This window comes from Artemia sp. Qi Xiang Cuo, chromosome 13 (assembly GCF_049724085.1).
Source record: "Artemia sp. Qi Xiang Cuo chromosome 13, ASM4972408v1, whole genome shotgun sequence".
NCBI lineage: Eukaryota > Metazoa > Arthropoda > Branchiopoda > Anostraca > Artemiidae > Artemia > Artemia sp. Qi Xiang Cuo.
The window spans coordinates 54,250,211-54,277,489 of record NC_142806.1 but is presented as its reverse complement, the minus strand read 5'-3'; the positions used below and the strand labels follow the sequence as shown (position 1 = coordinate 54,277,489).

The following is a 27,279-nucleotide window of genomic DNA, read 5'->3' as shown; positions in this document are numbered from 1 at the left end:
AGCAAAGCTTACTGAACAAATTCAACAATTGTTTTATTATACGTTAGTCAAGAGAATTGATAATAATAAGCAGCACAATAGCACTGTGAGCCTTCAGGCTCTGCGCATTTTTAGTATTTGCTTTTCCCCCCAGACCAATTCGTATTGTAGAAATTGTGGTTGATACTTCGGATGGGGCTCATTCAAACAGAGTATAAAATTTCGAGCATCATGTTTAAGAGTAAAAAACGACAGTTGTACCAGCCACGCCTCCCACACCCTCTTTAGCTGCCTTCCTAAAAGAACATCCAAGCAAAATTTTCGATACAGAGATTATGCTTTCGATATAGAGATTATGCTCAAAATGATAGAACGTTCCAACCACTATACCTCTACCTTTGAGATACCCAACGAGAACCTTCGGGCCAAGGACTATAAGTTATACAAGTTGTCGTACGTTATCATATTGATTTTGTTTCAGAGGCATAGCATTGCCTATAATAAGGGACATACGGCTCCAATGTTTTATTGTTATTATTTTTTTCAACAGGCACTTCATATGGCAGGGGTCATCGTATAAACTTCAAAGGGAACTCACTCGAATGGAAATCACGAGTTCTAGTGTTCTTTTTAACAGTCAAGTGATCGGAGGGCAACTAGCCCCCCCCCCACGCCCTTTTTCCCCAAATAAATCCGAAAAATTTTTTGAGATAGCTAGTTCACTAAAAATAGTTCAATCTTCACATAACAAAAACTCCGGTGTCAACACAACTCCCAAGGGCCCGGGGAGCAAGCGTTGTAAGTGTTGTCCTAGGGGCGTATATGGTTCTTACGAAAGAGATGCTCGTATAAGCTTCAGAGAGGGCTCGTTAGATTGGAAATGGAAAGTTCTAGTTCACTTTTTAAGAGTCAAAAGATATCCAAGGGCAATTAGTCCCCCCCCCCCCTTCATACAAACCCTTTTTTCTCAAAACCCATCCGATAAAAATTTTGAGATAGCCATTTCGTTAAAAATAGCTCAAAGGTCAGATAAGAAAAACTCCTGTGTCGACGCAGCCCCACAGGGCCCGGAGGCAGGCGTTGTAAGTAATGCTCTGAGGACGTATATGGTTCTTATGGAAGGGATGCTCGTATAAACTTCGGAGAGGGCTCATTTGATTGGACATTGAAAGTTCTCTTTCACTTTTTAAGAGTTGAAAGGGATCAGAAGGCAACTAGCCCCCCCCCCCACGCTCTATTTTCCTCAAACCCATCCCATAAGAACTTTGTGAGAACCATTTTTTTTAAATGGTTCAAAAATCATATAATGAAAACTCCACGGTCAAAACAATCCTTCAGGGCCTGTGTTAGGTCCTGTAAGTTATGCCCGGCGGGCCTATATAGCTGTTATGGAAGAGACACTAGTATAATTTCAGAGAGGGTTCATTTGATTAGAAATTGAAAGTTCTAGTTTAGTTGTTAAGTCAAAAGAGATCAGAGGGTAACTATCCCCCCCATACATATTTTCCCCCAAATGCACCCGATAAAATTTTTATATAGCCATTTTTTTTAAAAATAGTTCAAAGGTAAGATAACAAAACTCCGGTGTCAACAAAACCCCCAGGGCCCAAGGGCAGGCGCTGCAAGTTGTGTCATTGTGGCATATATGGTTCTTATGGATGGAATGCTCGTATAAACTTCAGAGAGGGCTCATTTCATTAGAAATTGAAAGTTCTAGTTCACTTTTTAAGAGTAAAAAATATCGGAGGGTAACCAGCCCCCCCCCCCACCAACAACCTATTTTTCCAAAATGCATCCAATAAAAATTTTGCGATAGCCATTTTATTAAAAATAGTTCAATGATCACATTATAGAAACTTCGGAGTCAACACAACCCCCAAGGGCCAAGGGGCAGGCGTTGTAAGTTATACCCTGGGAGCATATATGGTTCTTATGAAAGCAATGCTCGTATAAGCTTCAGATGGCTCATTTGATTGGAAATTGAAATTTTTAGTTCACTTTTTAAGAGTCAAAAGATATCGGAGGGCGACCAGCCCCCCCCCCACACAATTTTTTTCCCAAACGCAACCGATAAAATTTTGAGATAGTCATTTTTTTAATAATAGTTCAAAGATCATATAACAAAACTCCGGTGTCGACACAACCCCCCAGGGCCCAGGGGCTGGCGTTGTAAGTTATACCCTAGGGGCATATATGGTTCTTATGAAAGGGATGCTCGTATAAACTTCAAAGAGGGCTTATTTGATTGGGAACTGAAAGTTCTAGTTCACTTTTTAAGAGTCAAAAGAGATCGGAAGACACCTAGCCACCACCCTCCTCCACGCTCTTTTTCCCTCAAACTCATCTGATGAAAACTTTGATATAGCCATTTTTTAAAATAGTCCAAAGACCATATAAAAAAACTCCGGGGTCAACACAGCCACCCAGGGCCCAAGGACAGAAGTTGTAATTTATGCCCTGGGACATATTTGGTTCTTATGGAAGGGATGCTCGTGTAAAATTCAGAGAAGGCTCATTTGATTGTAAATTGGAAGTTCTAGTTCAGTTTTTGAGAGTCAAAAGAGATTGAAGGGCAACTAGTCCCCCCCCCCCAAACACTCTTTTTTCCCGAAATGCATCCGATTAAAATTTCGAGAAAGCGATTTTTTTTAAAAAAAGTTCAAAGACCAAATAAAGAAAACTCTGAGGTCAACACAGCCTCCAAGAGTCCGAGGGCAGGCGTTGTAAGTTATGCCCTGGGGGACTATATGGTTCTTATGGAAGGGATGCTCGTAAAAACTTCAGACAGGGCTCATTTGATTGTAAATAGAAAGTTCTAGTTCAGTTTTTGTGAGTCAAAAAAGACTGGAGGGAAACTAGCCCCCCACGCTCCTTTTCCCCCAAATGCACCCGATAAAAATTTTGAGATAGCTATTTTGTTACAAATTGTTCTAAAGTCGGATAACCAAACTCAGGTGTTGACACAACGCCCTAGGGCTCAGGGACGGGTGTTGTAAGTTATACCCTGGGGCCTATATGGTTTTGATGAAAGGGATGCTCGTATAAACTTCAGAAGGCTTGTTTGATTGGAAAATGGAAGTTAGAGTTAGGTGAGATAGACATTTTGTTAAAAACAGTTAAACAAATAGACATTTTGTTTTCAGATAAGAAAACCTCCGGTATTAATACACCCCCCAGGGCCTAGGGGAAGGCGTTCTAAGTTATGTCCTCAAGGCATGTATGGTTCTTATGAAAGGGATGCTCGTATAAACTTCATAGAGGGCTCATTTGATTGGAAATTGAAAGTTCTAGTTTACTTTTTAAGACTCATGAGATTGAAGGGCAAATAGCCCCCCCCCCCACCCCTTTTTCTACAACCCCATCCACAACAAATTTTGAGATTGCCATTTTTTAAAAATTGTTCAAAAATTAGATAACAAAAACTCCGGTGTTGACTCATTCCCCCAGGGCCCGGGGAGCAAGCGTTGTAAGTTATTTCCTGGGGGCGTATATGGTTCTTATGAAAGGGATGCTCCTATAAACTTAAGAGAGGGCTCGTTTGATTGAAGATTGAAAGTTCTAGTTCACTTTTTAAGGGTCTAAAGATATCCAAGGGCAATTAGTCCCCCCTCACACACACCCTTTTTCTCAAAACCCATCCAATAAAAATTTTGAGATAGCCATTTCGTTAAAAATAGTTCAAAGGTCAGATAAGAAAAACTCCTGTATCGACACAGCCCCCCAGGGCCGGGGGGCAGGCGTTGTAAGTAATGCTCTGGGGATGTATATGGTTCTTATGGAAGGGATGCTCGTATAAACTTCGGAGAGGGCTCATTTGATTGGAAATTGTAAGTTTTCTTTCACTTTTTACAGGGTTCGGACAGGTCGGTTCGTTTCAAATTATAGGCTCTTTCCTATTTTTATAGGATTTCCCGGGCCCAAATATAGGCCAAATATAGGATTCGGAAGTCCTCGGGATCAGATCTGTGGTAGATGGCGTGGGATGCCTGGTCACATAAATTCGTCATTTCCCGAGTTTTTGCATTTATTTATTTATTTTTTTTATTTCAAATACAAACTGTACAAATAGTAAAAAACAGTAAAAAATCAGATACACATACTGTGCCAACGATTGACTGATACAGGTAAAATATTTGGAATCACTCTTGCTGCTTCTTGGGCATCAATTTCGATATAAGGTCAGTTTTTCTCTTTGCAAGAGACTGTTCCATTCTTGCAGATTCCACCATCTGCTCTCTTTCACTTGTTCTGGACTTCACAGCTCCTTCGAGCAAAAAACAGTTAGGGCAATGTCTATGGAACTCTTGGACTTGTCAGCCTTCTTTCTTCTGTTTTTCGCTTCCTGAAGTAGAGTATCTACTACCGCTCTCTTTTCTTGCTTTGATGCTCTAAGTTTTTTCCTTTCGCTTTCCCGGTCATCGATTTCTTTCTTTTTGTCGTGGACCTCCTTCAACTTCCTCTTGCTGTCCTCTTCGAAAGCTGCTTTCTCCTTCTCGGATAGCTCTTCTTTCTTCTTTTCATCCAATACCGAGACCTTGCGGGACGTGCAAGATTCAACAGATCTTTTGTAATAACAAACCCGTTCTGGTTTTCCTCCATAAAACCTCAACAGGTTATATACCATGAGTCTCGCATCCAGAACACGTTCAAACATCAAGGCCTGGTCTTCACTGAGAATCCTACCAGAACGCGAGAACCCACGCTCAACATCTGCGCTGCCATGCGACAACGCCAGTACCGCTTTGATAAGCTTGGTAAGTTCCGGGTACTTGCTGTCCCCACGCTCATTTACCAGTCCAAAATAATGGCTCCAAAAATGATTGATCCGAGTAATGTCCTCACGGGGTCCAGTTTCCGTTCGCAAAAGCAGCCACTCAGCCTGGGCGACGTCTGAGCTTACTCCAATCACAATCCCGCGTGCCACAACGGCTTTGTCTGAAATGCTTCTTGAATTTTTCATGTTGATCGGACTCAAACAGCGTAAAGCCTCTAGAAAACCATCCTTTTTCAGAGGACATTTGTTCAAAATAAGTCGAATACCCGCAATAAAATGTTTTCGCACATTGACATAGAAAATGGCCTTGTCTTTCAGTGTTGCTTTCTCACCGAAAGCTCGTTCCACATTTTCTGAAACTATGGGCTTTTCTGCAAATTTTTCAGCAAGGTTCAACATTTCTGGTGAGAAATTTTCAGTCTCGGTCACAAAATCTGGAGTAAAGACCCGTCCGCAAAGCGTCACAACTAGTCTTTTGATCTCTGAGTGCAGAACATGAATGAGAGGCTCTTCTTTCTGGAACAGTTGGGTGAAACTCATGAACAGTTCTGCTGAGGCTAGAACAAAATTCGAGTTGGGCCTTCATCGTCGCACTTTTGATATAAGCCACAATCTTCAGAAATTTGGGAGTGGACAGAAGATTCTTCAGGTTTTTCTCTCTCGGCAAGAAGTTCAGGAAGTACTCTAAGATTGCCGGCCACTGCTGTATGATTCTAGCGAGGGCACGTCCGATCGTCAGCCAGCGGCTTGGGACATGCTTCATGAAAGCATTCTCTGGCACTCCCACTTTCTTTTGGCACTTTCGATAGTCTTCACAACGTGCAGGCCAGCCGTCAAAAATGAATGCACAAGAATAACGAAGTCGAAACTTTCTACTCCGAACACCTGAAGACCTTTCAAGAAAGCGTTATGAATTATATGGATGCTGCAAGTACCAATGTTCAACATTCCCTTTCCCGTCACTTTCTTTTTTTTGGCATTGAACTTGTTCCAAACGCTTTAGTTGACGTTTGGCCCATCACTTCCAAGCGTGATCAGTTTTTCAAGTGGCAGCTGATTCTGCTCAATGGCTGACATAATCTTCCTATACAGGTCATCACTTGTCACGTGGCCCATAAAACTTGTGCATAAATGTCTGCTCTGGATTTCGTTTCCGTATGAGGACCAATGTCGAACACGTATCTGTAACTCTTTCATACCAGCGTTGTTGGTTGTCTCTTCATATTCTAGTACAAAATATGACTGAATGTCCTTCACAAGCATTTGCTTACAGTAAGGATGCAGCGCACCGGTGATCCGATACGTGAGTTTCTTCGCAAATAGGGACATTCCGTCGGGGATCTTAACGGGTAACATCACATGGAAGGTTGCGACAATATGGTCTGAAGAGTTAGCAGACATGGAACTGAAGCTGAAGTGGATGTAGTTGAGCAGTAACTGCGGCTTTGTGTTCTGCAGATCGCACATGTTGGTTTAGCTGAGCAACCCCAGCTGTGCAACCAAAATTTTTCAAGCCGAGTTTGCAAAAGAACGAGTACTGGTCGTTTCCAGTCTTACACCATTCGCCAATCTTTCTACCGCTGCAATCCGTCTTAGCAAGCCATGAACTATTGAACTTGGTGGGCTTCATATTTAATTACCAAGCATCACCTACAAAATTGCATCCCGCGATTAAAAGGCCATAAAAAGAAAAAAACGTGGATATGTCCGAAACTGGGCCGTATTCGCATCAGCTTTTTATAGCGTTCAGCCAGGAAACACATAAGTCACAAGAACTCACAGTCTCATTAAGCAGAGACAGCTAGCCTATATACTGATCTTCGCTCATTTCGGACAGGCCCAACATAACAAAAAACAAAACATAGGCTACTAAGTCAACACAACAGCATAGCCCAGGCAGAAGCAGCTTACTAATCCCAACACAAAGCATTAGTTAAGTTCAAACAGCTCAACAGTTGTAATTACTTATCGATCTACACCGAAAGACAGCACAGTCTAGAAGCAGAGTCAAAAGCAAAGAAAAGCACATCTTGGCTTACTTAACGAGTAGTGAAATTGCAAATAATGAGCAATGTTCTTGGTGATCTTTCGCCGAAAATATAGGAATAATAGGATTTTAACCAAAATATAGGCATTTTACAGGAGTGCATTAAAATATAGGAACTTATTGGAATTTATAGGCGAGTCAAAACCCTGTTTTTAAGAGCCGAAGAGGGCAACTAGCCCCCCCCCCACACCTCTATTTTCCTCAAACCCATCCGATAAGAACTTTGTGAGAACCTTTTTTTCCAAATGGTTCAAAGATCATATTATGAAAACTCCACGATCGAAACAATCCTTCAGGGCTTGGGTTAGGTCCTGTAAGTTATTTCTGGCGGGTCTATATAGCTGTTATGGAAGAGACGCTCGTATAAATCTCAGAGAGGGTTCCTTTAATTAGAAATTGAAAGTTCTAGTTTAGTTTTTAAAAGTCAAAAGAGATCAGAGGGCAACTATCCCCCCACACATCTTTCCCCCCAAATACACCAAATAAAAATGTTTATATAGCAATTTTTTTTAAAGAATAGTTCAAAGGTAAGATAACAAAACTCCGGTGTCAACACAACCCCCAGGGCCCAAGAGCAGGCGCTGCAAGTTGTGCCATTGTGGCATATATGGTTCTTATGGAAAGGATTCTCGTATAAACTTCGGAGAGCGTTTATTTGAATTGAAATTGAAAGTTCTGGTTGAATTTTTAAGAGTCAAAAGAGATCGGAGGGCAGCTAGCCTCACCCCACGTCCTTTTTTCCGCAAATCCATCCGATACAGACTTTGAGATGGCCATTTTTTTTAAAATAGTTCAAAGGTCAGATAACAAAAACTCGGGTGTCAACAAAACCCCCCAGGGCCCAGGGGGCAGGCGTTGTAAGTAATGTCCGGGGGCCGTATATGGTTCTTATGAAAGGGATGCTCGTAAAACTTCAGTGAGGGCTCATTTGATTTGAAATTAAAAGTTCTAGTTCGCTTTCTCAGAGTCAGAAGAGATCAGAGGGCAACTAGCCCCTCCCCCTTCCACGCCCTTTTCTTCCCCAAACCCATCCGATAAAAATTTTGAGACAGCCATTTTGTCAAAAATATTTTCAAACATCAGAAAATAAAACTCCAGGGTCGACAAAACCCCCAAGGGCCCATGGTTAGGCGTAAGTTATTCCCTGGGTTCATACATGGTTCTTATAGAAGGGATGCTCGTATAAACTTCAGAGAGAGCTCATTTGATTGAAAATGGAAAGTTCTAGTTCACAATTAAAGAGTCAAAAGAGATCGAAGGGCAATAAGCCTCCCACGTCCTTTTTTCCCCTAAATCATCCGATAAAAATTTTGATGATAGCCATTTTGTTAAAAAGAGTTCAAACATCAGCTCATAAAAACTCCCGAGGTGGACACAAACACATTTTTTTACTTTGATACTTTTATGAACATTTGATTTTGAAAGATAAAGTTTGATTTTGAAATAGGGTATTTTGAAAAACTTTAAACTTTTTGCAATAAATAAACGAACAAAAGTTAATTAAAAAAAAAACTTTCCGAAAATGAAGTTTTTTAAAGAAAAGTAAAGGTCATTTTAAACTTAAGATAAGCAGATACAAATACCTGTTAAAATTCAAACTCAAAACGACCAGAAATTACTATCAAAGAATGAATGAAACCCAAAACGAAGAGAAATCAAATAAACAATCATAGCAAGAAAAACATACAACGAGTAATAATATAAATGAACAAATAGATCTTAAAGCAAGTAATGCTTAAATTGAATACGCAAATCAAGCTTAAAACGAAAAAAATATTTTGCTATTGAAGTATAAATGAAACCCAAAACGAATAAAAATTAAATAAAGAATCAATGCAAACAAACATACAATAGATACTAAAGTAAATGAATAAAAAAACCTTAAAACGAGTGATACTTAAATTGAACATGCTAATCAAGCTTGAAACGAACAAAAATCTCTACAAACAAGAGTTTGGGTATCGCCTCATTTTCTCACTTTAAAAGTCTAAAACATACTGCGTCATTGGCGCTTTACTGAAAACTATGTGTCTTGAAGAGTCTTGGAAAGTCTAAACGAAATCAAATTGAATATTTGATATATAATGATATTAAATTGTTTAAAGATCCATCAGTTCGAAATTTTATTTCACTGTAATCTTATTTTCGTTTTCAATGCTGTAAGAACTGGAAAAGAAAAATATTTGGAATATAATTCACTTTCAGTAAAGCGCCAATGACACAGTAGTCTTTAGGATTTTAAAGTTAAGGAAGGGGACAACTTTAGGGGTCTTGAACAATTTTAGAAAGGACTAATAAATTAAACTGAATATTTGATGTATAATGATATTAATTGCTGAAAGATCATCAGTTCAAAGTTTACTGTAATTTTGATATTTATTTTCAATATTAAGTACAAAAGAAAATATTTGTAATACAATTCGTTTTCAGTAAAGCGCCATGACACAGTATGTCTTAGACTTTTACAGTGAGAGAAGGAGGCAATACTCAAACTCTTGTTTGTAGTGAATTTTTTTTTTGTTTCAAGCTTGATTTGCATATTCAATTTACGTTTCGGTCGTTTTAAGATTTATTTATTCGTTTATATTAGTATCTATTGTTTCTTTGTTTGCATTGATTCTTTATTTAATTACTGTTCTTTTTGCGGTTCACTTATTCTTTAATAGTAATTTCTGGTCGTTTTAAGTTTGGATTTTAACAGGTATTTGTATCTGCTGATCTTAAGCTTAAAATGGCCTTTACTTTTCTTTGAAAAATTTCTTTTTCGGGGAGTTTTTTTAAATTTATTATTTCGAAAGGAGGCGTGTTTTATCCTCGGTTTTGAAAAAGGCTATGGGTATATAAGTAAAAGCTTAGAAAAATAAAGAAAAGAATAAAGAATCAATATGTGCATGCAAATTGATAAAATGGGCGCATCAGCAACATTTTAGAAACAGCATATGGTATTAAATTGATACTGTCAAGGAAACAACTACTAATATTGCTACTACTATTGAACTAAATCAAAATAGTTTAGGTTCATCCACTTCGTAAAAAGGGCATCCGCGTAATATCCAAGGTAAAGTCAATGGTATTACGTAGGAATGCAGCAATGTCCTCTCATCAATGGTTTACGGTATTAAGGTGAAACTTTCAGGGATTTAACGAATACTACTACTTCTACAACTGAGCTAAATCAAAGGAAGTTAGTTTATACTCTCAGAATGGCATATATTCAATATCCCAAGAATAGGATAGAGCATTAAGTTGAAACTTTCAGGAAAAGTTTTCAGTGTAAAAAGGAGAATTTTTGCATTTTTGACTCTGAGATTCAGTGTGGCAATTAAGGAGAGATTTTGCACGATCAAAATGATCTTAATGCTTTAATAACAACTAAAATAATAATCATTAAAAATCACCTTTTTGAGGAATGAATAAATCTAAGATGAGGGAAAATACAATTTCGTTTTGATGCCCATGGTGCCCAAATTATACATTTCTCTGCCTTGAAAATGCCCAACAGTACCCTCGCAATATACATTTAGAGTGGAAATAAGAAATTTCCACCATTTTCTGGTGCGTTTTCGGGGCAAGTCAGATGGGCTCTGGACTGAATAATAAGAAAAAAATATTGCTAGAAAACTCACTTTCACGAATATTTGATTCAAGCTCAGAAGGCTTGAAATTTCGATTAAGCTGTTCAGATACGCCTGGAGAAACCACCAAAGGAACATCTTCCTGTTTGGGTGATAAAATAGGATATTTCCTTCCAAAAATATCTTCACTAAAATCTGGGAATGGTTCTTCAACTTCTAAAGAAAATTGAAAATCAATTAACATTAAAACCCTCACAAAAGTAACCCTTCTGTCATTTAAAATTATAAAGAACAAAAATATTCATTACATGGGTACTTCAAAAATGAAAAAAGATAACTTAATAGCAAAAAAATCGAAAACAACATTTAGATATTAAATTAGATTTAATGTAATTGTAAATTAGACATGTGATTTTCTAGTGGAACATGACAGAAAGGCATCTAAAAACACTTTCTTGATTCTCAAGACTGCAAAAACTACTGGTGGAACTCAGCCAGATCTCTCGGCCTTTTCTAGATCAATTTATTTTAACAAGTGCGTTTATTCTAATAATTTCTCGTTGGCCTAGTTAAAACTAGCGATTTTCATGAATTTAGAACAAATTTAGAAAGAGGAAAATTGACAACACAGGTAGGAATATTCGTGTAAATATTTTAGGCTTGATGGAAAGGAGGAATTTGCACAAGAATTATTTGAGTGATATACCATTTGAAAATAAGAGAAATTTTGGGAAATTGGAAAGCATTAAAATACGAGTTAAGGAGGTTTGAAGTGTAGGTAATTGATAAAATTGGATGTTAATGAATGGATGTTAATGAAGATTTATTTTATGAGGATGATTTTGTGACAATACTAAAAGGATAACAAAATAAAAAGCACGTGATTGCAACGTAATTATGGCAGAACATTCTCAGAATGGTTCTGGTCTGTTGGTATACCATCTTTCCTTGTCATTTCACATACATCCTGTTCGTTATAGGATCTATTTTTTATCATAGCATTATCTGTTATCATCGAGATTTATCGAATTGATTATTTTAATTTTTCGTTGTTCTGGCCTCTCATTGATAATAGCTTATGTTCGTTTCAAGTTGGTGGTATTATCAGACATTATTTTCACTGGTTATAAATTATGGCTCTTAATTTTTCCTTGAAAAACTTTTCCAAAACCCTCTTTTGGATTAATCTAAACATTCAGAACGATTATTTCAAACATTCTTCCCATGTAACAACCTCAAAGCATAAATTTGACAGCAGAGCAAAACAGTCAAGAGTGCAGTTTGGTTGACTAAAATCTATTTCTTTAGACCAATATTTGGCAAAATGGCAGAACCTTATGACCCTGAAACAGGAACATATAAGAAGATGAATTACCACCAAGGTATTAATACTTTTCATGCTGCAACATAATGTTTTTGTGTTCTAGTTGCTCTGTTCACGATAAAACTCTCGGACAAATTGCTGTTATCACACATTAAGTAACCAAATTGAAATAAAATTATTTCATAGCACTCCCTTCTAAGGCTATCTCAGATATTCGATAATGACTGAATTAAGAATTATGCATTTAGGAGAGGAAGCAATGACCCTTACCATTAGTTGGAGGATATCTAGAACATGGTATTTAAAGAATACCGGGATAAATCAAAACTAAACCAAGGTATTAGAACTAATTGTCAATCTATATCTAGACATACTCTATCTAGATCTATATCTTGAAAAATATCTAGATAAAATAAGACAGAAACAAATATTGGAAACAGGTGTGGATCTTCACAGTTAAAATTAAACCACTATTTTTTCATCTTAAGCTTAAGACGTGTCAATACTTGATACAGTAGATTATCGAGGGGGGGGGGAGCAACTACCCCCTTCAGACCCCGCTCCCCACCCCTCAGCTAAAAAGAATTTTTGCAAAAAAAATATTGTCAAAACTAAGATAAGCCTGAATAAATTCAAGCATCCGGAGAAACAGGTCAGTTTTCTTTAACCCTTAACTGGTCAGGTAGGGTAAAAAATTACCCCATGTACTTTTGTTTTTGATATTTCTCAATTGCCCCTGGGGCTAGGCCATCGTGGTTCCGTGTAATCTTCTAACAGCCCACGGAGAATCTTTGTGGGTCAGTCGATCTACTGCGTCCATCCAGAAAGGAGGTTAGGGGGTCTGGGGTACTTTTTTACCCCATCCGACCACTTGCTAACAAAACAAAACTTAAAACTGTCAGGGTCAAATATTTTGAAAAACGGTTGTTAGAGACTCAGAATGGCTAACGTTCGAATGGGAGACTATAGTTTGCACAACTACCATCCTTTATCAATACCAATACTGACGGTCTTGCAATCTTTTTAGTAGTATTTTATCGTTTTTAATGTTCCAAAGATATTTCTTGCCAAGAAGTTGAATATTTCTATCCTCCTTTGCCTTTCCCTTTCATTCCTTACTTTTCTAGGAAGTCAAGTTGAGTAGCCACAAGAAACTAACTGAGGAAGAAGTCATGGATCTTCTTGAAAGAGAAGAAGATCTTTAGATTAAAATGAAGGTCACAATAGGGATCCTGATTTTCAGTTTGAAGATGACGTCGATGATGTTGTCATAGAATGCGAAACTGACGAAGTGGATGACACAGAAGGCCATCAAAATAGTTCTTTAGATACACAGGAACCCCAGACCTCCAGTACGTTAGAGGAAGATGAAGTTCCTCTCGCAAGGTGGCGGAAGAAGCCCGTGGATGTGTTTATCGGTAGAGACGGTAAAACATAATGGTTTAAGCAGCCACCGCCATCTTTACATACTCGCTCTTCCAATATAGTATCACAACTACCAGGCGTTCGAGGGTCATCCAGGGTAGGACGGGAACTGTCCCCGGAAGAAGCCTGGAACAACCCGTTCACTAAGGAAAAGGTCGAGGAAATTGTGAAACATACCCACGAAAAGATTGAGCTCTGCCGAGCCAAGTACAAGCTCAGTCAACAGGAAAAGATTTTTCTTACAAAGTCTGCAGACTACATCGAAATGAGAGCCTTTATCGGTCTGCTATACCTAGCCAGATTGTTCAAATCCGGAGGAGAAGATACTTAAAGTCTCTTTGCAGCTGACGGGAACAGCCGAGATATATTTAGAGCAACCATGAGTGTCAAAAGGTTTCTGTTTATCAAAGGTTGCTTGCGCTTTGATGATTTTTAGAATCGAAAACGTCTAGATCGTTTAGCTCCTATCCGATATCTGTTTAGTGCTTTGATTACAGAATAATGCAAGAACTTCACCCCGTCTGAATATTTGACAGTCAACAAATTGCTCGTTCCCTTCAGGGGTAGATGTGTGTTCAGAATGTACATTTCTTTCATGCCAGCCAAGTACGGACTGAAAATACAGTGTGTGACTGATGCCCGCACCTACTACATATCCAATGTCTTTATATATTGTGGCAAAACCACCGAGATGGTAGGCACACAAACGATGTCCATTCCTACCCGCACCACTTTGACTCTGGCTGTGCCGGTCTGGAATAAAAACAGTAACATAACCGCAAACAACTGGTACTTCTCGATTCAGTTGGTTGACGAGCTGAACAGAAAGAATGCTACCTACGTTGGAACTCTCAGGAAAAACAAGCACGAGCTACCAGCAGCGTTTTTTCCACACAAGGATCGTGAGCCTGGTTCCTCAATCTTGGGCTTTGCTCAAAAGAAGACTATTTTATCGCATGTGCCTAAGAAGAGCATAGCAGTAGCTTTGATCTCTTTAATGCACAACACAAACACGATAGATGCAAATTCAGGCAAGTCGAAGATAGGGTAAAGGCACTGATGATTCGACCGTATAATTTTGGAACCACTGTCGAAATTTTCCTACAAAACAGGGTAACTCTGCTTAGTCATGACTTGAAGCACCATCTCTAGAAGTCTTCATTATATTTTGACAATGCAAAACGTGGACAATATATCCGATACACCCAGATAAGAAAAGAATATTCTATTCAATTAGTTTCCCGTTTTCGACAAAAAATAAGCTCCCAACAATTTTTTAGCTATGTAATGGTCAAACTATCATTACTTGGTTATTTTTGGGCAAAAAAAAGTTAGGATCAGCACCAATGCATCAAGATACATCTGATCTTCTCTAAAATGTAGCCTTAATGACTTTTTCTTAATGAAATTAAATTAATACGGCAGCTAATATTATATTGACGAAACGATGTTCCAAGTGTTGAATATTCTTGTCTGATGTAGTGGAATACCAGAACGACTAACTATGTTCCTTCAGCCGAATTCAAATGCATATATTGCCTTCTATTATGAGATTCATTTCTTTTCAGAATTTCTTGTAGTAACCTTGTCGAAATTTTCTACAGACAGCAACAGGCCCTGTCCATATATAGGTGACTCTGTCAAAACTTCACTGAACATGTAAAACAGATGAGAAACGATTGGTATTGAAATTCAAGGATCCTCTGACGAAAATATAGTTGTCAAATTTACGGCTACTTTCTCAACAAAAAGAGATTTTGATTTGATTATTATTTGTAATAATATTTTACAAGAAAAAAATATTAAAAAAAAGTTTTTTTAATCGTAGTTTTACTGATTTGATGCTAGATTTTTCCATAATCTGAGGAGCTGCCGCCTGATCTCGTGCTATGTTCATATTTTGAAGCGTTTGACTTGGTTGATCACGGTACCCTTATTCATTTATCACTGACTAAATTTGAACTACACCCTCTCTTAGTAAATTTTATTCATGTTTTCTGTCAAATAGATCCCAAGCAGTAAAATACAAAATATTCTCTCTGAGCCCTTCCCTAATTGGAGTAGAATCCCTATCCCACCCAATCCCACCAAAAATTCTAATGAAATATGTTAAATTCCTCATGAAACATGAGGATGCATGTCACTTAAAACATGCTATTGAAAAATGTTAATTTTAAGTAGAACATGCATATTTCAAGAATTCTAGACTTTCCAGACAAAGGATAGTCAAAACTAAAAGTTTTTTAAAGTGGATTAAACTGGAAGATTAATTTTGAAATGGCCAAATGTTGACAACACTTTAACTGTGAACAACAAAGAAATTTTTGCTGGACCATTAAAGCTGAGAGAAAGTGGGCCATTCCAGATAGCGTTTATAATGAGACCTATATCACACTATTATATAACATATTATATTATAGAGACCTAGGTCACACAATTACACTCCCTATGATTATCCAATTGTGTCCCTGTACTTGAGGCACATTTTTTAAAGTTTTAGCTTCCACTATGTGAATAGTATTTTATACATTTACACATTTAAAAAAGTTGAAGAGAAACGAAGAAATAAAGTAAAAAGAATAGGCATGTCGAATCCACCAGGATCCGTCGACAAGTATTTCCCAAGTATTTCAACACGTATCGAATTGGGTTCCGACTTACGTAGAAAACAGGTAACATTTTTGTTCTGTCAAATTTGTAGGCAAAAACGCTCCAATTTAAGAAAATAGAGTTTTATACCCTTTTCTGATAAAACGTCAAACTTCTAATCAAACAGTTAGGTTTGTGGAGATTTTTTCTACATACTGAAACCCTTTTCAAACCAAACGTCTTTAAATTAAGCCTTCTAGAGTAGAAAAAGTGTTTTTTTTTGTTTTTTTTACAAAAACTGTCGAATCATCAGCACCTTTACCCTAGTCGAATTTTACAACGCAAATAAAACTGGCACTGACAGTTTAGATCAAAAATGTGCCAACTACACTACCAGCCATCGCTGTCAGAGCTGGTCACTTGCAATCTTCTTTGCAATGCTTGATATTGCTTGCGTAAACACACGAGTACTTGTCAATCCAACAAGAAGACAAGAAAAAGTGATCCAGCGCCAACAAATCCTCACACAGTTGGGACTATCCCTTATGAGGCCTCATTTGATGGCTAGAATATCCATCAACTTCCTTCCTTGAGAAGTTCGAAAGTTAATGTCAAATATTGTTGGAATCGAGTCTGCATGTAGTTCAGTTGCTGAACTTTCAAATTCTGGCCGCAAAAATCATTTTACTGCTAAAGAGCAACTCTAAAACAGCAATTGTACCTTATATTTCCTAGGGAGTAAATTATTTTACATATTTCATTTTATTTTACCTATTTTACTGAACAGGCTTTTATCTTATGTTAATTTTACAACAGTTGTTTAAGCAAGTCATTGCTGTTATTTCCTATATTCTAATCAAAATAAATAAAAAAAGGGAAGAACGAACAGTATATATTGCTTCCCCTTACTTTTTAATTAAACAAGGAAAGACTAACCTGAAAATTTTAAGCTTGCGTTTGGCTTTCTCTCTGTTCTTTCCCAAATCTGATTCCCAATGAGCTTAAAAAAAAGAAAAATTACACACGGAAATATGGACAAATCTTTAGAGTTGGGATAGACTGGAATATCAAACATGTATCCACACATCTTCTATCAGTGCCAATCCTGTTGTTACAGATTTCAATTCAATTGATATTATTAAAAAAAAAAAAAAAAAAAAACCACAACCCAAAAACTACAAGGCAAAATGTAGTTTCATATATACAAATTCTACTTTAGGTTAAGTAGAGTAAAAGAACATGCATGGAATTTCAATTTGAACAATTTGAAGAGCCCAACACACTTACACAAAGGTTGGAATAAGCCTATTAGCTTTAAAAATAAGAGGTAAAAAGTAAGAATAAAAAATAGACTGATAAGAAATATATATAAGAACATTAGTAAATATTATCATCAGTATTAATATTCCAAATATTAATAAAAATAAGAATATTCAAGTAGTTTATAGACTTCATGTTTTAAGCTGAGAGAAAAATGAACATACAGTTTTCACTTGTACAAAGACAACAGCAACACCTTGCATAGAAAACAAAAAGAAATACAAAATTTACAATAATAATATTGGGAGAGCCAATCCGCTTAAAACTATTGTCACGATTTGTTCCTTACTTGCAGTTCATTAGCACAAACTATTTGATGAATAACCTAGAGTTAGGTGTTTTACGTTTTCATGGAAATCTACAACAAAAAAGAGAAAAACATCATCATCCAGAAAATACACTTGTGTGTTTCTGAGATATTCTGATAAGTCTTTTTGACAACTCGGTTGCCCACAGTGTTTTTTTATTTAATTGATTATCCTCTTCAACATGCCCATAAAGCTTCAACTTAATACCCTTAACTATTTCTGAGATATTGCATGCATGCCCTTTTAACAATCTGGATGCATATAGTCTATTTGATTTAGTTTAATATCTTCCTTATTATCCCCTGAAAAAAATCAAAGTACTGTGCTTACTCAAATAACAATTACCCTTACCCAAATGCAAAAATTACCCTTTGATTTAGTTTGCCCTCCCCAACATCATGCTCTATAAGTCCTAATGTAATACCCTTAGCTATTCCCAGGATAGTGCACACACACCCTTTTGACAATTTGGTTGTGTCATAATTTCTTTTAATTTAGTTGTATATCCATCCCACTAAACTTTCCCTGAAAATTTCAACTTAAAGCTCTATTCTATTCCTGAGTAATTGCATCTGCAAGAGTTTGACAGCCAGGATTTACTTAAACTCTTTTGACTTATTCAATATATTTGGGCACAGTAATTGGAGTAGAAATAACAAATGCCTCAGTTGCACACAGCATCACTCACAGTCATGAGTAGTCACAGCCTTGGTCACAATCAGTTTCAATCACAGTCATTAGTAGTTGCTGTCTTAATCGAATTAGCAACTGTTGCAGCTGCAGGTAATTGCAGCTACAGTTAAAATTAGTCAAATTCGTAATTTCGGGCAGAGACCTAAATATTGAAAATCATAAGAAACTGCAGCTGCAAGTAGTAAAAGTTACAATTAGTCATTGTTGCAATGGAAAGTAGTAGCAGGTGCAGTCAAAAGTAGTCATAATCACAAGAAATTGCAGTTGAAAGAAGATGCAAAGGAGTTGAAGTTGCAAGCAGAAGCAGCTGCATTCACAAGAAGTTGCCAGTTACTTTTAATTTCAATTCCCAATCAAATGAGGCAATTCCAAAGTTCCTACAACTAGTTACAAATGCATTGGACTGGAAAAAACTAAATAAAGCCCACTTTTCCTTTTACTAAGGCAGCTCTAAAAAGCAATAAAAGAAAACAAATGCTTACTTTTTCACTCCCATCATCAAAATATTCTCCATCAACTTCAAACTGACTAGAACTATTGTCCTGCCCTTTGTCAATACCTACAGCAAATTCATCTTTGACTAGCTGAAAAAAAAAACAATCCAAATAAAAATTAATGTTATCAAAGGATAGCATCATTGTTGATTTTGAATTAAAATCAACTTGGTGGACTGTGATGAAAAACTTGAGAGAGAAGGCAAATTGAAGTAAAGCACAGATAGTCTGATTGAGAGGCAAAGCTAACATAGAATAGTCAGATTTTTTTTCAGAATTGTACAAAAAGGGTATCATTTTACTTATTGATAGATAGTCTATCATCCATCCTAGACCATATTCAATATTCCATCCAAAGTAGACAGTTTACAAACTGATAGATGATTTTATCAAACATTATGACACAATTGAGGTTACTTTCAATAGACCATACTTAATCCTGGTCAAAAGAATACATACACATTCTTATAGCTCTGTAGTTTTTATTAGGCTACAAATTAGATAATATGAATATCTTGTTTAAATTGATTACTGTGGATGAAGAGCATTATTCCAGGGAAACACTTGATGTATGATGTGATATATACTAGAGCAAATTTTCAAGGACACATCTCCCACAAAGAAATGAATAGAAAATTTTGCCTGATCTTTCTCTTAGCATGTTCAAGGGTGTGAAATTAGAATGCTTTCAAAAATATAAAAAAGAACAAAAAATGTTACACATGGTCAGGGCCTTTGCAAACAAGAAACATTTAAGGCCCTATTCACTTCTTAAATAAACAAGGGGAAACGGTGACCTGAAAACATAGTTTCCTTAAAATTTTAACCTATGTGGCAGAGAGATCTTCTGGTAGATTTCTGACAGGACTGGAAAAAGGCCACAACTGTGAACTATAGCATACAGTAAACTTGTGAACTGAAAACAGTCTCTAAAGGAGTTAACATTGCAAACTTATCAAGGCTTGCTCAATTTAAAAATCAGAAGCCTAAGAAGGGAGGTCTTTTTACCTTGAATTTGTTTTGAAAAAGTGTTCTGGATTTGTTTGTTTTCCTCAAAATGTTTAAACAGATTGTGTATAAAGATATTTGGCAATGCCTATTTCCATTAACCATTAGTTTATCTTGAGATGAAAAAACATTGAAAGAATTTTCTTTGCTCAAATCTAATGTGTGAGGACCCTAAACTTACATTTTACATCTCAGATCATTTCTCAATATATAGAGGTTCATTATATTCAAATAAGTAGTCTAAGGACTTTAATTTAAATATTATTAAACTCCTCTATCACTGTCTGTTAGGGGTAAAGAAAAAAATTAAGTTGAAGCAGTTCTGTCAGAGATTGAGGAGTACAATGGCAGCCTATTGGCACTTTGAACTAAACAAAACCAAAATGTGGGGAAAAGGAATGTCAGATCAAAGAACAAAATCTTAATGGAAAAATCAGACTTTGTGCATTGTACTTTTTAACTGTTGAGTTAGCACATTTCTAGTCAAACGTATTTTTCAGAAGGGGATGGAGCTTCTAGTATCAAGGTATTAAACAAACATCACATTACCTTTAGACTTCAACCTAGGCTAGTTTCTTCCTGAAATTGAAATAAAATTAGAAACATATCCTTCCTTTAGCTGCTTGACTTTGAATAAAGTGAACTTCAATAAAATAAACTTACCTGTGGGTTACATGCAGAAATGTCTGTTTGATAAACAGAGGAACTAGTTTCAGCAGGATAGTTTACCAACTTATCATTTGAGGTATCTGCTACAGGGGGTTCTAGATTTCTGAAAGAATCTTCAGCCAAGAAGTTGTCTTCAAAGGTTGTATCAACTCTGTATCTCTTTACAGCAGGTTGTGTCATTTGAGTACATTGAGAAAGATAGCTAGGCTTCTGTGTCTGGTTAACTGTCTTGTTGGGATAAGCAAGACCTTTAACTTTAAGCATTTCAGCCACTTTTATTAATGAACTAGTTTGAGCTTGTGGAACAGTCACTTCACCTGCATATATAAAATTCACCAAAGCTAGCAGATCATGAAATTTCACATCCTTTAGAATAATAATAGGATGAGGGTGTGAAATCTCTAGAAGCAGTGTTTCAAAGTAGGAACTACAAGATGAGAGAACAATTCTATGACATTTTATGCTTTGACTGTCACATGACAGGGTGACGTCTGTGAAATGTTCACTGTTTAATAGAGGTAACAAAGCTCCATGAAATACATCCAGGTAGTTGTCCCACTTTAAACAAAATTGTTTTTGCTCCATTTCAAAAATAGTGACAAAATAGTTGAATGGCACAGCCTTGCTGAAATAGATCAACATATACAAATAAATATTCCAAATTACCAGCATTATAGGCCTAGGGCCAAGGAACTAAAGGTGACATTAGGAAGTACTCTACAATTAGAAATTAAAGAGCAACTTAGTGCATATATTTTTCTTTCAAAGCTTTAACATTCTATTATAATTCGTAAAAATACCTAGCTTGATAGGCTAATAATTTTGTCTCTATAAATGTTGAACAATAGGCTATGCTTTCATAGCCTAATTTGCAAGGATTTTTCTATCAACAGTGTACAATTTTGCTTTTGTGTTAAATCCTGGGGTGTAGCTGATGAAGTCCAATGGATTACATTACAAACTAGATTTTTAGTTCATTTTGATCAACATACCCATGTGATATGGTGAAATTTCAATTATGGATTATTGCCTCAAATTGAGTGTCAAAGACACTTTTCCATATATAGTTTGTTATTTTCCTAATAAATAGACCCTAAGATGTTGTATTATAGTTACTCACGTTGGTGTTTTAATTTCCTGGTGCCTTTTATACCTGATAATATACAATTTTAGTTCCCCAATATTTCAATGTTTCCATATTTTGAATTGTCGCTGTTGCTGTTAGGCATTTGCAAAAATAATTTTCTTTTGGATGAATTTGGAAATCCAGCAAAAAAGCCAAAAAAAACACAAAATATAGGTTTTTTGAGCCCGCCTAAGAAGCCGCCAGAGAGGGGAAACCTGGTTATAGGAATAGGATATGAAATATTAAGTCCGTTCCAATCTTCTTATCGCTCTCTATCAAGAACAACCTTCCCTCCTTAACAAGAACAGGATCAACAGTCTCTGAATCCGCATCTGATTCCTTCAGATTCTTCTCATCAGATTTCCTGAATGAAACCATGTTAACTGTTAGAGCTAATACTACAATTGAGGGTATTTCCCCATTGTATGATGTTATTTCCAACATAAAAAAACCCACGGATAACTTTCAAGAAGTTCTCTCTCGGAATGCCAAGAAAAGTAAAAACATTTCTCTTGCAAAACCCCTCAATTCTAAGCCCAAGAAAGAAAACAATATCTTCCCCCCAACTATACTTAGATATTTCTGAGGAGCAACCTTTATTGCCCAAAAGATATTGCCCAAATCAGATTACCGATTTTCAAAATAATTAAATTAGAATTCTCATTAAATATTTATAAAAATGATGCTGTTTTAATCTCTCTGAAGCATAAAGCTGCATCTGAAAAACTTCTCATAACTACTAATCTTTTAATTATGTCTATCAAGTGTGGTTATTGGTCTCCTCCCAAAAAGGTGACCAAAATTGTTATTGTATTTATTGGTCATTATCTCTTAATTATCCACAATATTTCAAATAAGTTACGAAGATTACTCTTGATAATGTTCCTGTTAGTAGCAGGATCAGAAAACATTGATATATTTTGATTATATTTTACTTGAACTGCTCGTGACGTTTTCAAGTAGATTGATCTATCCACATCTATGTAGCAGTTTTAAGTGTTTGGGTAAACTAGGTCACATTTGGTTACTTGTTTGTAATGAGTGGTGGTGTTACTCCACCTTGGATAAAATTGGCAATTAATTTGGCCTGAAATAACACAAAATACTGGTGCTACATAAGCACGTGGCCAAATATAAGAAAGGGAACGTAAAAATGGTAGATTTCTTATAGAATGTAAGATTTGTTTCTCATCTGCCGCTGCTGCTTCTAACTACAACCTTTTTTATTCAAGAAAACACTTATAATATTATAGTATTCAATGTGATTGAACAGTTACAATGCTTTTCGTTTGTCATTACCTCCTAATTAAACACAATATGTCATACAGTTGACTCGAGTCGGCTAGCCACTTTCGCAGTGATTAATTTTAGCGTCAAACGCATATTTCAGAAGCAGAGATCTTAAATGATTACAGTTTTTTCAACTATTCTCGAGACGACAGCGGCTATGGAGGCAGTGCCAGACACCTTAGACAGCGCACTACAAGGCCCACGTTATCTAACTTTCTTTGAGAGAGAGAGAGAGAGAGAGAGAGAGAGAGAGAGAGAGAGAGAGAGAGAGAGAGAGAGAGAGAGAGAGAGAGAGATACACAGAGAGAGAGAGAGAGACAGAGAGAGAGAGGGATATAGACACAGAGAGAGAGAGAGAGAGAGAGAGAGAAAGAGAGAAAGAGAGAGAGAAAGAGAGAGAGAGAGAGAGAGAGAGAGAGAGAGAGAGAGAGAATGAGAAAGAGAGAGAGACAGAGCGAGAGAAAGAGCGAGAGAAAGAGCGAGAGAGATTTCCGATACTGAAATATCAGAAGGGTAACTACCTCCCGAGAGAGAGAGAGAGATATTTCCGATACTGAAATATCAGAAGGGTAAATACCGATCGGGAAGTTATGATGTTGGTAGACTTCAAGATAAGACTTTGAGAGACATTTTCCAGGAACAGTGGAATACTAAACTTGAGAGTTCAAAATTTGGTAATATGGAAGATGGTTGGACTAATTTTAGAAAAAATAATTTGTGAAGTTGCTGAAGTTGTCTTAGAGAAGAAATCTAGGACTGCAGCTTAGAATATTAGTGAAAAAGCTTTATGTTTAATAGAAAGGAAAAAGGACTTGTACATGAATTCTATGAGTCGTAGGTCATATGAAAACATAAGAAATGTCAAGAAAGCGGAGAAAGCAATAAAATCTGAACTAAGGAGGTGTGAAGTGGAGGCGGCCATTAATAAATTGCTAAGAATCTGGAAGCTTCATTTTAACGGTATGATAGTAAAATGTTGTACTGGCACGTTAATAAATTGAGAGGGAGTAGTTAATCCAGACTTGACCCAGTTAAAGATAGGAATGGGGTCACAATTAGCGATAAGGAACAAACTAAAGAGAGATGGCCCGAACATTTTGAGAATTTGTTTAACCGAGATAGACTTGCATGAAAAAATATAGAGGAAAATGAAAAAGTTTGTGATACCTTGGATGTGAAGTAAGATTTGTTTTGTGAGGAGGAATTAGCAACAGTGCTAAAAGGATTAAAGAATAATAAGGCTCCAGGTGCTGATAGGGTGGTAAATGAGTTTCTTATATATGGTGGCTCTGAGGTTAGAAATAAGTTACTGAAGATTATGAATATGATTTTTGAAAAAGGGGAAGTACCTAGCAATTTTAGGAAAACCTTAATTAAGCCACTTTATAAGAAAGGTGATAAAAGTGAGTGTGGTAATTATGGAGGTATTAGTCTGGTCTCTGTAGGTAATAAAGTACTTAGTAACACTATACTTTTGAGACTGAGAGATGCCGTAGACAAAGTTTTAAGAGAAGAACAGTGCGGTTTTAGAAAAGATAGAGATGCGTTGACCAAATTTTCACTCTTAGACTAATAATTGAGAAGTGCCTGAGTTTTCAAACACCTTTGGTCCTCAGTTTTATAGATTATGAGCAAGCGTTCGATTCTGTTAATAGAAGAGCTTTAGCAAAGGTTTTATCCTTGTATGGTACACCAGACAAATACATTAGTGATTAGTGCTATGTACGAGAATAAGACTGCTGCGGTTAAGGTAGAAAATGAGGTTAGCAGCGGGTTTTGTATTAAATCAGGATTTAAGCAGGGTTGTGTTCTATCCCCCTTTGTATAGATCATTTTGATGGACTTTGTTTTAAGGAGCAAACGAAAGGCAATGGGAGACCACGGAATCAAATGGGGTGGAAAAAAATCTCCTGAAGTTAGATTATGCTGACAATTTAAGCATTCTAGATGAAAGTGTAAGCAAAATGAATTAATTTTTAGAGGTTTTGCGAGTTCAGGGTGCTAGAATTGGTTTGAAAATTAATGTTAGGAAGACTAAGTAACTAAGGCTAGGAATAAGTGAAGATGAAAAGGTGACGTTGGGTAATGAAAAGATTGATCAGGTGGGCAGCTTCACTTACCTTGGTAGCATTATTAGTAAAGATGGTGGGAGCAGTGAAGATGTTAAATATAGAATAGCCAAGGCTCAGGGTGTTTTTTCACGGTTAAAAAAAGTCTGGAAGAATAGGAAGATAAGTCTGCAAACAAAGATTAGAAGATTAGAAGCTACAGTGATGACAGTGGTCAAATATGGCTCTGAAGCATGGACGCTCCGAAAAGCGGATGAAGATTTGCTAGATGTTTTCCAGAGAAATTGCTTAAGGATTGTTCTGGGTACCCGGCTGACTGACCATATTTCAAACAATAGGCTTAACGAAAGATGTGGTTCAATACCGCTCTCTTGGGCTGTAATGAAAGAAAGGTTGAAGTGGCTAGGGCACGCTGTGCGGATGAAGGATGACAGATTGCCGAAGATTGTTCTTTTCGGCCAACCTTCTAGGGCTAAACGGAAAGCAGGTCGTCCCCGTCTGGGGTGGTAGGACATCATAAAGAAAGATTTAAAGGAAATGGGAACTTCGTGGGCGGCTGTAAAAAGGGAGGCTTTGAATAGACTAGGGTGGAGGAAGATAGTGCGTACCTGTGTTGGCCTCAGGTGGCTTGGTGCTGCAATGAGTTGTTCGTAGTAGTAGTAGTTTTTCGGTTACGTACCGCTTCTAGGTTTAATTATTTGCCCTTTGCTGCTTCTGCAGAATTGCGTATCCTCTATTAGGGTGGGAGTTAATAAATATTTTGTCAGAATAAATATACAGTTCAGTTTATTCTTTTGTCAATGAAATGTTTATCTCTTTTCTCGTACATTTCTTCGTACGAAAAACGAAGCGAAGAAACGCTTCGTTAAAGCGAAGAAACGCTTTAAATTAACCCTTGACACTACTAGATGGTGATCTTTACTTTGAACATAAATAACAGCACTCCTATATACCCTAGCATCTTGTATTGATCCTGCCAGTCTTCAGTTTACTATAACATAATCAATAAGGTTTGCTGTCTTACCATCACGTGAATACCATGTTAACTTATGAGCCATTTTATGACTGAACACCGTATTGGTTATAACTAGATTGTTATACCTACAAAATTGCAAAGTCTGTATCCATTACTGTTTTCTTTTCCTACACCAAATTTACCTAGGCTGGGATACCATCTATCCCTATTTCTACCAACCTGGGCGTTAAAATCTCCCAGTAATAACATCATAGTTCTACCTGGGACCCTGTCTATTTTTTCTTGTAACTGTAAGTAAAATTCATCTGAGTCACTAGTATCTCCGTCAGTCGGTTCTACAGGGGCTTATACTATTATAACTGATACCCTGAACTTTCTAGTCATAAAAAGAGCAATTAGTATTCTATTATTAATACCTTCCCAGCCTAAACAAAACTTAGTAGCTTCCTTATTCATGATGAGCCCTACTCCCTGTCTATGTACCCCATCCTTCCTGCCTGAGTAAACAAATTCTATATCACCTAATTTCATGCTTCCTACCCCTGGGATATGAGTTTCTGAAATTCCTAATAAATCCAGTTCGAATCGTCTGAATTCGTCAGTCAAAATGTCGATACGATGGTCATTTTTGTATGTCGTAACATTCCAAGTTTCAAGTTTCATGTTCTTTAAATCATTGAAATTATTTTCGCCTCAGGAAAAACAATGATCCCGGATACCAGTGCAGGACGGGGATCACATATCTTCTCAAGTCTACACCGAAGTGCTTAAGCCGGCTTAGAACCGGACAGCAAGAAGTCCCAGGGACCTCCATGAATGGAGGCTTTGTGCAATCCTGGGCCCATCTTGGTCACAACATGGTTTTCAGCACTTGGCGATGCTCTTCTATCATCAAGAGTCAAAATCCTGCACAGAGAGTCTCAAGCCTATTACCTCCGACTCATTATATATTCATGCCTACAAATATTATGCTACTAAGGGGAGGCAACCCATAATAGATAAATTAGCTAGGAAGAGGTTTTTCAGCCCAAAGACGCCCATCAAAACATACCAAGCCTAGAAAAATTGTCCATTAGTCGGAATCCCGTGCGAATGCTGTGTCGTTTACTAGGCTATAATTTCCTCGAGGGGCGCCACTCCTCAAGTAAGAATAGAATTGTCCGCAAGTTCCCCAGTCTTGCAGGTACCCCGAAAGGGTCGAGGCATTCCTTCGCAGAGGTTGTTGTTTATAGATATGAACTTTAAGCCCTACCAAAGTTGTCCTCCTATAGAGGATACTCCCGCGATGGTGTTCTGCATCACCATGTAATTTAACCCCATTACTGACAGAAGATTTGTAACTAATGGGACTTGTGGACAAACCAGTGAGCCCTTTTGAGTGTACATTTGAGGGGCCTTCTTCCTCCTCCGCCTGTATTTATGACCCCGGGCAAGGGTGCCCCAGTTTCTATTATGGACCCCCAGGGACAAGGTCCTTCCTTGGTAGTCATTAACAGTCATTAACATATAGGAGTCATTAACAGATAAACAACTACATTTGTGTCTTTGATAAGGACACGCCGCTGACAATTTGCTAAAATAGACAGCAAACATAATCTGACCTATGAAAGATC

At 37.0% G+C, this 27,279-nt stretch overlaps 1 protein-coding gene across 2 annotated transcripts in view; it reads right to left on the bottom strand.

The window, feature by feature from the left end:
• Positions 1 to 21,382, bottom strand: part of LOC148945432 (uncharacterized) — a 39,981-nt gene extending 18,599 nt beyond the window's left edge. The window contains exons 1-4 of one of the 2 annotated variants that reach the window (XM_089098778.1): positions 20,200 to 21,382; positions 18,517 to 18,618; positions 16,650 to 16,713; positions 10,427 to 10,591 (exon numbers count right to left, since the gene is read on the bottom strand). In XM_089098778.1, the coding sequence (XP_088954904.1) occupies positions 10,427 to 10,591; positions 16,650 to 16,713; positions 18,517 to 18,618; positions 20,200 to 20,877 (1,009 nt within the window). In that variant the 5' untranslated portion in view covers positions 20,878 to 21,382. The remainder of the gene's footprint in view (positions 1 to 10,426; positions 10,592 to 16,649; positions 16,714 to 18,516; positions 18,619 to 20,199) is intronic. The other variant, XM_089098777.1, reaches the window with a different exon arrangement.
• Positions 21,383 to 27,279: the final 5,897 nt, after the last annotated feature.